Here is a 12,785-nt window from a genome sequence, read left to right on the forward strand (position 1 = left end):
TTTTTTGGGGGGAATTTCATATAAAAAAAAATGAAAATATTGTTATTTTTGCAAAAATTACGCTCTTTTTTTGTTTATAGCGCATGATCAAAAAATCGCACAGGTGATAAAATACCACCAAAAGAAAGCTCTGTTTGTGGGAAAAAAAGGACGTGAAATTCGTTTAGGTACAGCGTCGCACGACTGCGCAATTGTCCGTCAAATTCACGCAGTAAAAAAATCGCAAAAAAACCCCTGGTCAGGAAGGGGGTAAAATCTTCCGGGGCTTAAGTGGTTAAGCATCCCAACTGTCATCCGGACATTTTCTGATAGTTGCAAGGGAGGAGTCCTTCAGAAGAAGGATATCCAGATAGCCTGTGATTTGGATGGAGGATGAGCAGGGTAAGCTGAGGTGCTAAGACCTTTGTGAACACTGGGAGCAGTAGACAGGCCAAAGGACAGGGTTACAAAATTAAATGGATTGTCTGCCAATTTGAAGTGCAGAAAGCAGGTGGGTAAATGGGAACATGCAGATAGGTATCTTGGATGTTCATAGATGCCATGTAGGGCAATTACTGTCCTTGCTGATTCCATGTGGGAATTTGGAAACCAGAATAGGACAAATTCCAGTTTGGTATCTTGAACAGGATTGAGAAAATCATTTGAACAGGAGTTATGGCACAATGATCACCTAGGAACAAGAGATGGTTTAGGGCATGGGTGTCCAACCTTTTGGCCTCTCTGGGCCACATTGAGTGTAGAGAAATTTTCTCGGGCCGCATATAAAATATAGACTATAGTTAAGGTATGTAATAAAATGCCGCTGCGCCCCCGCACTAATTTAACTAGAGGACGATCAAATTAAATGGAATCAGTATACAGAGGTTTACTTTTTCTGAGAGACAATAAAGGAAAACTCTAACCACCATGACCATTTCAGTGATTTGAAGTGGTCATGGTGGTAGCAGTCAGAAACACTGCACATGCTTGACCCCCCCCCCCCCTCCCCTCAGCCTTTGCCTACAGTTAGTTGGAAGCTGCTGTGGCCGTGCCCCCGACCTGACTTCCTTCCTCCTTCCCAGCTAAAAAAGATTGTCAGGGGGCAGTGGGCCGCATTGCCTTCGGTTCTGGGCCGCATGCGTGGGCAGTGGGCCGCAGGTTGGACATGCCTGGTTTAGGGCATTTTGTAAATCTAATTTGTCTTTGAGCAGTTTTTGGTTAATATGGAATACTTTTGAAACTGCTGACCGAACGCATGGAGTCTGGGATGTTTGTGACCTAGAGGGAGGCAAACTGTAACAAATGCCCCCCACCATACACTTTTGGAAGGCAGGGCACCGCTTTATTGTAAAGAGGGCTTTGAGAAAGGCTTGGTAGCCTACGAAGACCGAATCTTGTGCCAAAGTCTTCAATGTTGAAGCCTTGTGAAAGCGGACAATTGTTCTTCATTTGAGGAGCTAGGTGTTCCTGAAGAAGGTGGTTTTGGGACCTTCCATTGTGGAAATTAATGATTATAACAAGTGCTTCAGTAAACAGACATCTTCTTTGGAAAGGCATGTGTGTGAGGTGCCTTTTGCAGGCAGCTTTAGCTGTCCAAGCTTTTAGCCATAGGGTTCTGCACATAAATAGAAGATTAGAGACATTCTGGAAACTTGTCTCTTGACATGTTCTAGGGCATTCAAACAGAAAAGCAAAGCAGAAGGCAATTGCCATAGTAACAGAACAATTCTGAAATACAGAGTCATGTTGGTCAGGGTCTGCAGAATCTTAGAAAGAAGGAGTCTTCAGTAGAAACAGTGAGATGTTTGTTTGGGACAGAGAAAGCAGGTGCAAATACATAAACAGACCACTTCTTTGTGAACTCTTTTTCCACTGGACAGAGTTCAGTAAAGATTTTGGGGGGAGTGAAAATTCCTTCAGAAGTCACCCAGTAGTCAGACTGCACATTCTATCTGTTTATTAACCAGGAATGTTTTTCACGGTTTTGTGGGCCTCTTTGTACTCAAAGGGGCATGGGGCAAGACAGAAAAAAATAGAATTTTTGTAAGAACTTACCGTAAAATTCTTTTCTCTGAGTCCTCTGACAGTCGCAGCCCACTCATACAATCTGCACGTCTGGGTATTGGCCTTCTCCACAGGAGTAAGCTAGGCAGAAGATTTTGTTAGAATATTCACAAAAACTTTGTATAGACACACCTACAGGGGGCTGTCCCTCTGGTCCAATACCCCCAGCTAGCTTCATTCCCAATTCAGTTTGGTAGCAAGCAGTATAGAGATCCACGAACCCCAAAAGAGGGGCGGGGGGCGGCGACTGTCAGAGGACTCAGAGAAAAGAATTTTATGGTAAGTTCTTACAAAAATTCTATTTTCTCTTACGTCCTCTGACAGTCGCCGCCCACTCATACAATCTGCACGTCTGGGACGTCCCAAAGCAGTGTAGATGTGAGGAGTGGGAAAACGTAACCGTCAAGAAAGGCAAAGCAGCACCCAGGTCAGAGAAGAAGAACCTTTTCTGAACCAGAAAGGTAAACACTGGGCAACAAGAAAGCTCAACAGGAGCAAAAACCCAGGAAAACAAATAAAAAGGGAAAACCCCAACAGGAGGAGACAGGCCAAAACTACCCTGTCTCCCCTAAGGCACTGCCGCACTCAAAACTTTGCATCCAAAAAAGAGGCATCCGCTGATGCCAAGACATCAAGTTTGTAAATTTTGTAAAGGTATGCACGGACGACCAGGTCGCCGCTTTGCACACCGACGCCTGATGGCGGAAGGCCCAAGACGCACTAATCGCTCTGGTAGAGTGCGCCGTGACAGGGAAAGGAGGAACCTGATCCCTAATTGAATAGGCCTGCACAATCGTCTGCCTGATCCATTTTGAAATGGTTGCCACAGACGCAGCCATAACCTTCTGAGGACCCTCAGGAAGGACAAAAAGACAATCTGACTTTCCGAAGGATTCAGTAGACGACAGGTAAACCCTAATCACCCGTACCACATCCAAGGAAAGCAAGGCAAACTCCTTAGGATGCTTAGGCTTCGCACACAGCAAAGGTAAGACAATGTCCTCGTTGAGATGAAAATCCGAAACCACTTTCGGAAGAAAGGACTGATGAGGTCGCAAGACCACTTTATCCCTATGAACAACCATATAGGGGGAGCGGCAAGACAGGGCCGCCAACTCCGACACTCTGCGAGCAGATGTGATCGCCACCAGAAAGGCAACTTACCGTGACAGCACCGGCAGAGGAATCTCCCGGATGTTCTCAAAGGGAGGACGTTGCAAAACGGACAGAACCAAATTCAGGTCCCTAGGTGGAGCCAGATAACGCACCCCTTGAAAGAAGGTGCAGATCAAGGAATTCGACGCCAAAGGGCACTGAAAAAGAATGGCCAGCGCAGACAACTGGCCCTTAATAGTGGTCAGCGCAAGACGCTGCTCCACACCAGTTTGCAGGAAAGCCAACACTCTAGCCACCGAAAAGGAGCGTGGATGGAACCCCTGCAACTTGCACCAGGCAAAATGAGCCTTCCAGGTACGATAACAAATCTTACCTGAGGAGGCCTTCCTGGCCTTTAGCAAGGTAGGAATGACCGCCGACGAGAGACCTCTGTCTCTCAAGACCTGGCTTTCAACAGCCACGGCGTCAAAGCCAGCGACTGTAAAGCAGGATGGAAGATTGTCTCTTAGTGGGAGCCGCCAGGGAGGCTCGACGACCAGTTGCATGATGTCCGCGTACCAAGACCGACGCGGCCAGCCTGGGGCTACCAGAATCACAAACCTCGGTTCCGAGACCAACCTGTGGAGGAATCTGGACAACAACTGAATCAGGGGAAAGGCATAAATCAGCCGATACCGATTCCAAGGCACCACCAACGTGTCCGCCAGAGGGTCGCGCGTTCGTGCCACGAACCTTCCCACCTTGTTGTTGAGACGAGATGCGAACAGATCCATGTCCGGGGATCCCCACCGCGCACACAGCATCTGAAACACCTCCGGGTGGAGGGACCATTCCCCTTGGTCCAGGGTCTGGTGACTCAGATAGTCCGCCTGCCAGTTCTCCACACCCGGAATGTGAACTGCCGAAATCGCCGGGACCTGCGTCTCGGCCCAGGACAGAATCTCTGCCACTTCCTTGGCTGCCCGGGCACTCCTGGTGCCCCCTTGGTGATTGATGTAAGCTACCGCAGTTGCGTTGTCCGTCTGCACACGCACTAGGCAGCCCCGAAGACGATCCGACCAATGCAGCAAACAGAGCCTGATTGCCTGCAGTTCCAAGACATTGATCGGCAGGGAGGATTCCCCCTCCGACCAAGTGCCCTGGGCAGACAACTTGCCCAGAACCCCACCCCAGTACGACAAGCTGGCGTCCGCGGTGACCACAGTCCATAGCAACGGACTATAGGACTTGCCTTTCTTCAGAGCCGGAGACTGGAGCCACCACCGGAGATCCGATCTGGTTCGGGGGCTCAAAGCAATCCCCCTTTCCAAGGACTGAGGATGCCTGTCCCACCGGACCAGAATCTCCGCTTGAAGAGATCTCGTGTGAAACTGTGCAAATGGGATCGCCTCTAAAGCCGAGGCCATCAAGCTCAGGGACCGCATGCAGGTCCGAAGTGAGGATAACTCGTTGTCCCTGAGGGACCTGACCTCGTCCTGCAGGATCCGGAACTTGTCCTCCGGAAGAAAGACCTTCGCCTGGGCGGAATCCAGAATCATCCCCAGGTAAGGGAGGTGAACAGAAGGGGACAAAGTCGACTTCTGAAAATCGATGGTCCACCCGACAAATCGCGCAACAGAGTGGCACTGGAGCTCGACCTTAATAGGAGATCATCCAGGTAACCGAGGATGGCAATCCCCTGCACCCACAACAAAGCTAGAACAGGAGCCAAAACTTTGGTAAGAACCCTTGGAGCCGAAGCGAGGGCGAAAGGCAACGCCACAAACTGATAGTGTTCCTCCGCTATTGCGAATCGGAGGTACCTCTGATGACCCTCATAAATAGTGATGTGTAGATACGCATCCTTGAGGTCGATGGAAGCCAGGAAATCCCCTGGACTCAGGGATGCCACCAACGACCGGAGGGACTCCATTCGGAAATTCAGAACCCGCACAAAGCGGTTTAGAAACTTCAAGTCCAGAATCGGACGCCCCTTGCCCTCCTTTCTGGGCACTGTGAACAGATTCGAGTAAAAACCTCGAAATCTGTCCCACTGTGGAACCGGGACAACCACCCCTTGGGCGAGGAGATCCTGAACCGCCCAATGGAGATCTCGGAAACGATCGGGGGTTAAATGAAGATTTGAGGGAAAGAATCTGTCTGCTGGGCGTGATCAAAACTTGATCTTGTACCCTGACCGAATGAGTTCTCAAACCCACCTGTCCTGAATCTTGGCCAGCCAAGGTTTGGGAAAATAGCGCAGACGTGCCCCCACCCCTGAAATGGGCGAGGGCGCCCCTTCAGGTCGAAGCGGACTGAGCCGCTGTGCCAGTGTGGGCGGCTTTTGACTTGCCCGCCCAAGGCTTCTTCTTGCCACTAGAGGCCTTGAAGGACTTACATTTGTCTTGTGCCTTGAAGGCCCGAAAGGACCCCTGGTTAGGTTTAAAGGAGGGACCCCGCTTGCCGCGGAATTATTTTCCCCTGGACACCTGGGGCAACAGAGTGCTCTTGCCCCCAGTGATCCCCTTGACCAGTTCATCCAGAGAGTCCCCAAAAAGACGACTTCCCGCATAAGGGATGTCAGACACAGTCTTCTTGGAAGATTGGTCGGCCGACCAGCTTTTTAACCAAAGGATGCGACGAATCGCAACTGCGACCACTGAAAGTCGTGCGACTAAAGGGGCCTCATCTAAGGCCGCGTCACACAGGTATAAAACAGCCTGACCCATTTGATCCACCATCTAAAGAGCAGCCGGAGAGGTGGAGTCAGCAATCAAAGTGTGCTTAATTAGGCGCCTTGGCCCACTCCACAACAGCCTGAGAGACCATTACCGAAGCGAACACAGGTTTCAGCAAGGAACCCGCTATCAGATAGATGTGGCGGGAAAGAGTTTTCATTCGCCTATCTGCTGGGTCTTTAAACACCGGAGAATCCTCCGCGGGCATTAAAGTGGCCTTATTTAATCTGGACACAGTGTAGTCCACCTTAGGAGCCACAGTCCAGCGAGAATCCACCGGATCCGCAAAGGGATAACGGTACTGAATATCTCTTTGGCACCACAAAATGACGTTTCGAATGACGCCATTGTTCATTCACAGTATTGTGAAACTCTGCGGGACAAGGAAAAACCCGACCCGATTTTTGGGCTTTGCGGGTCCAAAAGGAAGACCGCTTACCCGACAGGTGGGGCTCATCATCCAAATTTAAAGTGTCTTTCACAGAGCTAATAAGCGCGGACACCGCAGCGCGGTCCCGTGCTGATCCGGAGGAGGAATCCTCCTCCTCCTCCACATCCGACTGAGATCCCTCAGGGGGTACGCTGTCCGCGGCAACCAAATCTGGCTCTGAATCAGAAGACTGAGAGGGCAAAGGCCTTTTCTTAGAAGCCCGTTCAGACATCAACAAATCCACTTTTGACGCTAAAGTCGCAAGTGCAGCAGTAAGGGAGACTATAGCAGAGGAGTCAGGAATACCTGAACCCTCTACCAGATCTGGGGGGAATTTGCTATCCTGGGACTCCATAATAGCAATCTCAATGGTAAATGACGCTGGCCCTTTAAATTGGCGATTTCCACGGTCCCTACCGCAAATGGGGAGCAAGTCCTGTGCTACAGGAAACTGCAAAAAAATGAATGCTAGTAGGAATGCAGGCCAGGAAACACATTAAAAGTCCCCCCACAGTGTGCTATACTTGCCACGCTCCTGAATCGATCTGCATGAGAAGAAAGAGGAAGTGACCTCACGCCTCTAGAGGCAGACACAGCCCTGAGCCACAAGAAAATGGTTGCCAATACAAGTCTATGGGAAAAGCTCTGGGAAAATGGCCGCTGTCCACATAAGGACACTTTGCCCACACTAAAGATGGCGCCCGATCGGCGACAACAGCATAGTAGAAAATGGTTGCTGCCCTCACAATGGGGCCAAACAGCCTGCCCAGACCTAAAATGGCGGCCGCGCGGTTTTGCACCGATTGCGGCCCCCCACACACCATGTACTGTTCCCCAAATAGTTGCACAAGCGCCTCAGGGACATAGGAGACCCCCACAACCCCCCCATACAGCGGTGGAAAACGCCACAGCGCCCCCGCAGGAACCGGCCAGGGAAAAGCCAGCCTACTCCTAAGCTAGGCAGCAGAAAACTGAATTGGGAATGAGGCTAGCTGGGAGTACTGGACCAGAGGGACAGCCCCCTGTAGGTGTGTCTATACAATGTTTTTGTGAATATTCTAACAAAATCTTCTGCCTAGCTTACTCCTGTGGGGAAAGGCCAATACCCAGAAGTGCAGATTGTATGAGTGGGCGGCGACTGACAGAGGACGTAAGAGAAATTAACTTTCACAATGCCAAGGCTTTTGCGGACAAAGGTAACATGCTTTTCAACGTTAGCAGACATATTGTGTGACGCTTGCTCTTTAATATAGTGACAATCTGGGGGAAAAAAATCTTCTGGAGCTTCCTCCAATACTGCCTCAATATCCTCTTCATTTCCTTCTATGTCCTCTAGGTCTGGTGTATCAGGATCTGACTCTATTTGAGGAACAGAATGCTTTTTTAGGACAGAGAGGGTAGTATTAGGCCGTAATCAGAGGAAATGTGATCCAGAAAGCTCTGCTTTAGTCAAATAGACCACTTGTTGCATGCCTGAAATAGAGCTAGAATCGGATGCGGAGACTGGTGTTCCTGCTCCAGGTACAGAAGATGCATTGTCACTCTGAGTCTTACCCAGGCCTTTAGCAGTTTGAATGTTTCGTCTACAATTTTGCATTGACTCCCTTTCGCCTGGACTCTTCATAGTAACAACTGAGGGTACTCACAGTATGGGGGCTTGGGGTATAAGGTAAGTGCGTCTATAAGGAGTGCACGGTAACCCAGATGTAGACTATCCTGTGCGAATCCTTGTGGTGAAAGGCAGAGGCGTAACTAGATTTCTCAGGGCCCTGGTGCAAGAAATCATGAAGGCCCCCCCCTGAAAAAGTATGTTTTTGACACTTTATTTATTTTTTTTAAATCTGACCTGGTAAATGGGATCAGTGACAGGGCTGGTGGGGAGAAGGGAAATGGCATCAGTAATAGTTCTGGTGGGGAGAGAGGGGTAATGGGATCAGTGACAGTGCTGGTTGGGAGAGGACGAATGGGATCAATGATAGTTCTGGGGGGGAGAGGGGGGAATGGGATCAGCAGCAGGGCTGGTGAAGAGGGGAATGGGATCAGTAAAAGTGCACCACGGCGATGGTGGTGAGGAGGGTGGGAGCAGTGGTGGCAATGGTGGGGAGAGGCAAGGGATCAGTGGCGGCAATGGTGGGGAGGGGGTAGGATCAGTGGCGGCAATGGTGGGGAGGGGGTAGGATCAGTGGCGGCAATGGTGGGGAGGGGGTAGGATCAGTGGCGGCAATGGTGGGGAGGGGGTAGGATCAGTGGCGGCAATGGTGGGGAGGGGGGTGGGATCAGTGGCGGCAATGGTGGGGAGGGGGGTGTGATCAGTGGCGGCGGTGGCGGGGAGGGGGGTGTGATCAGTGGCGGCGGTGGCGGGGAGGGGGGTGTGATCAGTGGCGGCGGTGGCGGGGAAGGGGGTGTGATCAGAGGTGGTGATGGTGGTGAAGGGGGGTGAGATTAGTGGCGGCGATGGTGAGAGGGGTTGGATCAGTGGCGGTGGTGAGGGGGGTGGGATCAATGGCGGTGGTAAAGGGGTGATGATGGAGAGGGATCAGTGGGGGGCGATGGTGGGGAGGGGGGGGTGGAGGAGGGGTGGGATGTGGTGTCATCCTCCCTGACCACCACTGCCTGTCTTACTAATCCCATCCCCCCCACCACTGCAGATCTCATCCCTACACCCCCCCCCACCTATGTTGTAAATGGGGATGAGATCTGTTCTGTGCCATCTGCCATGGGATCATTAAGATGCAGCAAACCAGCAAGGGTGGAGTTTGGAATCATCATTCTTCAAGACAAGTTCACTTACATTATCAGACAGTTGGTCAGAGTCAGACGATTCCCCCTCACTCAGCAACTCCACTCCAGCCAGGCAGGCACGCTTCTAGCAGGCAGCATGGTCTCTTCGCAGAGGGGAGAACTCCTCCCCCTGCACTCTATTGTTATCACAGCCTTCTCGGTTTATTGGAGGATCGGCAGGGCTGAGGGCGGTGCAGGCAGCAGCAGACTGCTTTTCAGAAGACTTAGCCCAGCCAGCCTCCTCTGCATCCCGGCAGCTGTAGACATCCCCCCCCCCCCCGCGCAGTGCGGGACAACGATCGGGGAGGGCATCCAGTTACAGGAGCCACTAGACAGAACAGTCAGACGGGCCCCCTCACGCCGCGGCAAGAGAACGGGGGCTGGCGGGCCCCCCCTCAGGTGGCGGAACTCCAGGGCCCGGTCGCAAGCTCGACCGCTGCGACCCTGATAGTTCCGCTACTGGTGAAAGGGCACCAAGAAGCGCCTGAGCTCTTTTTAAGCACTCTAGGTGGAAGCAGTGTAAAGGATGCGTTACAAGGAATACCATGCTATTAGTCAAAGAAATTGGAGCTGCTAGCACAACAATTGACAAACCATTGTGCAAAGAAAAAATATAATAAAGTGCTATGCTATCGTAACAGCGATTCATTTATGTGAGCCACATATATGTGAATAGTATGATCCAAATGCTCAATGATGAAGTATTTTTGATCATGCACTTTTTGATACATTAAGTTTACATAATAATAAGTCATATGAAGTTTGGTTTACATAATAATCAGTCATATGCAGGTTGCACATTTAAAAAGTATTATTTGCATTAGGGTAATACTAATCACATTTATGTGGCTAACATAATTGAATCACTGTTAGGATAAAACAGCACTTTATTACATTTTTTCTTTGCACAAGTGTTAAAGGATGTGACCAGTGTTGTGATGTAACCCCTGGTCCTACAACTGAGTGGCTGAACTTTAGCGTCAAGTTTGAGAACTTTACACTGTGAGGTGAATACATTCCAAACATAGCCCCACTTTTTACAGTAATAACCACAGTTCTGTATAGCACCCTGTGGTTAACTCAACGTACTGCACCAAATGCCAAGGTGAGCACCCACACAGGATTCAGTGTCCAAAACAAAATTACAGACCATCGCAACAGCATGGAGTCCAGGTGCGGCTCCCAAGGTTTTACCAAAGTCGCGCCAATCTGGCTACACTGCTTCTTTTCTGGTATTAGAAGACATCAAGTCTTAAGATAAAATAATAAAAATAAATAATAAACTAGTCAAGCTAGGGGTGAGCTCATCAGTGAAGCAGAAAAGGTCCATCACCTTTAGACACTAGCAAAATACTGAGGTCTTATGGAATGAGGTAGGGTTATAGGAGAGACCCCCAGGAGCCTGTCCTATAAAGCTTTGCTAGTGTCATCTGAAGGTACATGTCATGTAATCTGATGGTACATGCCTTTAACCCATGGTGTATGAATATTCTGCCTGTGTCTAGTACTGTATGGTTAAGATAAACCTTTGGGCTCAGCATACTTGGTAAGATGGCTCAAAGAGAACCTGTACTAAGATAACAGGGAGGCTATTATTGCTGACCTCTCTTTAGTAATTGTCTGGTTATCATGTTGATCAAATGGTTTTCATAATTTCTGAGTAACTACCTTAACAATTATGCAGAACAGGGAGTCCCTCATTCTGACTTTCCCATCAACATACTTGTTCTAAGGTCAGTGACCCAGAATTCATTGATGCCAGAGCCAGCCTGGAAGCTAGCATTCTTAGAAGGTTCCTAGATATGGCAACCCACATAATTTTCTTCTCAGTAACGGATTCCTTTAAAGCAGAACTTCCAAGGACGGTGGGCATTTGAAGATCCCAGAGTGCACCAGCATTGCCAAAACGGAGGGAGCTCCAATAACACAGACCCCAGAGTTTGCTCACCTCCCTACTGTCCTTTTACGCAGGCCAAAATTGGTGGCAAGGAAAGAGGTGGTCCAGACCATTCCAGCTCTGGTGGCTATTTGCTTACCAGAGTACTCCAGGGCTTTGGTGATCTTAGGTTGCTCTGGAAGTAATATGTGAATACCTTTAAGCACCTGAATGTGCCTGCTTTAAGGACCTGGAACTACTTTACCAGCTAAGGGGAGCCAACAGGTTCAAATTAAACAAATTTACTAAACTGTCAAATGTTTATAACTAAAATCTGATCAACCAGTGAACATAATGAATGGTGTTTGGCTATAAGCAACCCTTGCCAACTGTGCTCTATAAAACCAACCCAATTTTGTCACTATAGAAAGTAGACAAAGAAAAGTCAGCCAAATAACCAGACCAGAAGAGACAGGAACTCTAATCAGACTAGGCAGCAATAAATCTGGTTGTCTATAGAGATAAGATAAGAGGATTACAAGCATATACTTAAAACGTTTTAACTTACGAGATTTTTCTTAAAATAATCTGCAGATTTTGGCTGCATCCACCTGGGAGCTGAATGATGCTAGAATTCGATACCATGAAACGTTCAATTGTTAAAAGCATTTCTATTGCTGACATAAAAGAGGGAATGTAAAGGATTGTATTATTCATGTGTTCATCCAAGGGAGGGTAGAAGCCCAATGATAAAGCACCTAAGCAAAAACAACAGAAAGGTATTTTAGCAATAACATTTTAAATAAAATACAAAAACATTTAACATTAGTCATTCCTGCTATAGTAATATATGTGGCTGCCTAGAAGGCAGCCACATATATTGCTCATTCCACCTTGTGACCCCTCCAAGGCTGGTTTGAAGTGGACAACTGGAAACTTACTGCAGCATCCTATCAAATGCTGGCTCTCATCTCGCTGGCTCTCATCTCCCACACTATAAATACAGTACAAAAGCAGGACTTCCATCCAAAAAATAAAATAAATACACGCTTAATAAATGCATTTGTCTTAACCTAGGCACAGTATTTTTTTTTTTTTTTATTAATCCTCCAAGTACCTTATTCCTGCAGTGATGTTGCGTGGTCACATGATCTTTCCCTGTTCTTTGGCATCTGCAGAGAAAGATTCTTTGGGGGGGGGGGGGGGGGGGGCTTCTATAACTCTGCTGATGTATGGTGTCTACAGTGTGAGTCTGTATCTGAGCAGCCCTAATTGGTGCTGTGAGACAACTTCAAATTAGATCATGTACTACAATACTGTATTCTAGCTTCCTATAAATATTTACTGAACATTAAATGTGTATTGAATGTGCATTAACATGGTATAGGCAAAGTCAAAGATGACTGTCACTAGCTTTCATTTTATTCAGATCGCATCTGCAAGCAAGGCTTTTTTTTTTTTTTAACAAGTATTAGCAATTACCTTTGATATATTTAATACTGATTAATATTATTATATAGTGAATGTAACCAATCAGCATAATATAATGGGATTTTTGACTTACCGTAAAATCCATTTCTTTGATGTTCATTGACAGACACAGCTCCTGATTCTTCTTAACCATTGGGTTATACTGCCCCCTACAGGGGTAGAACACTAGGCAGGAAAAAGCTTGACTATGCCTATGAGCAGTCCCAGGGGGCATACACCCACACTCAGCTATAGGCACTCAGTTTTGTTACAAGCAGTGTCAGAAGAAAGCCAACTCCACAGAGGGGTGGGTGCTGTGTCCGTCAATGAACATCAGAGAAATGGATTTTAC

At 48.4% G+C, this 12,785-nt stretch overlaps 1 protein-coding gene across 1 annotated transcript in view; it reads right to left on the bottom strand.

Annotated features, from left to right (window-relative positions):
* Nucleotides 1–12,785, bottom strand: part of TOPAZ1 (testis and ovary specific TOPAZ 1) — a gene marked incomplete at its 5' end in the record, with an annotated part of 460,121 nt that overhangs the window by 32,942 nt on the left and 414,394 nt on the right. Inside the window, one exon of the mRNA XM_082257639.1 lies at nt 11,532–11,721. Coding sequence (XP_082113765.1) covers nt 11,532–11,721 — 190 coding nt within the window. The remainder of the gene's footprint in view (nt 1–11,531; nt 11,722–12,785) is intronic.

The sequence above is a fragment of the Pelophylax lessonae genome (genome assembly GCF_965119305.1).
Source record: "Pelophylax lessonae genome assembly, chromosome: 5".
NCBI classification, from domain to species: Eukaryota; Metazoa; Chordata; class Amphibia; order Anura; family Ranidae; genus Pelophylax; species Pelophylax lessonae.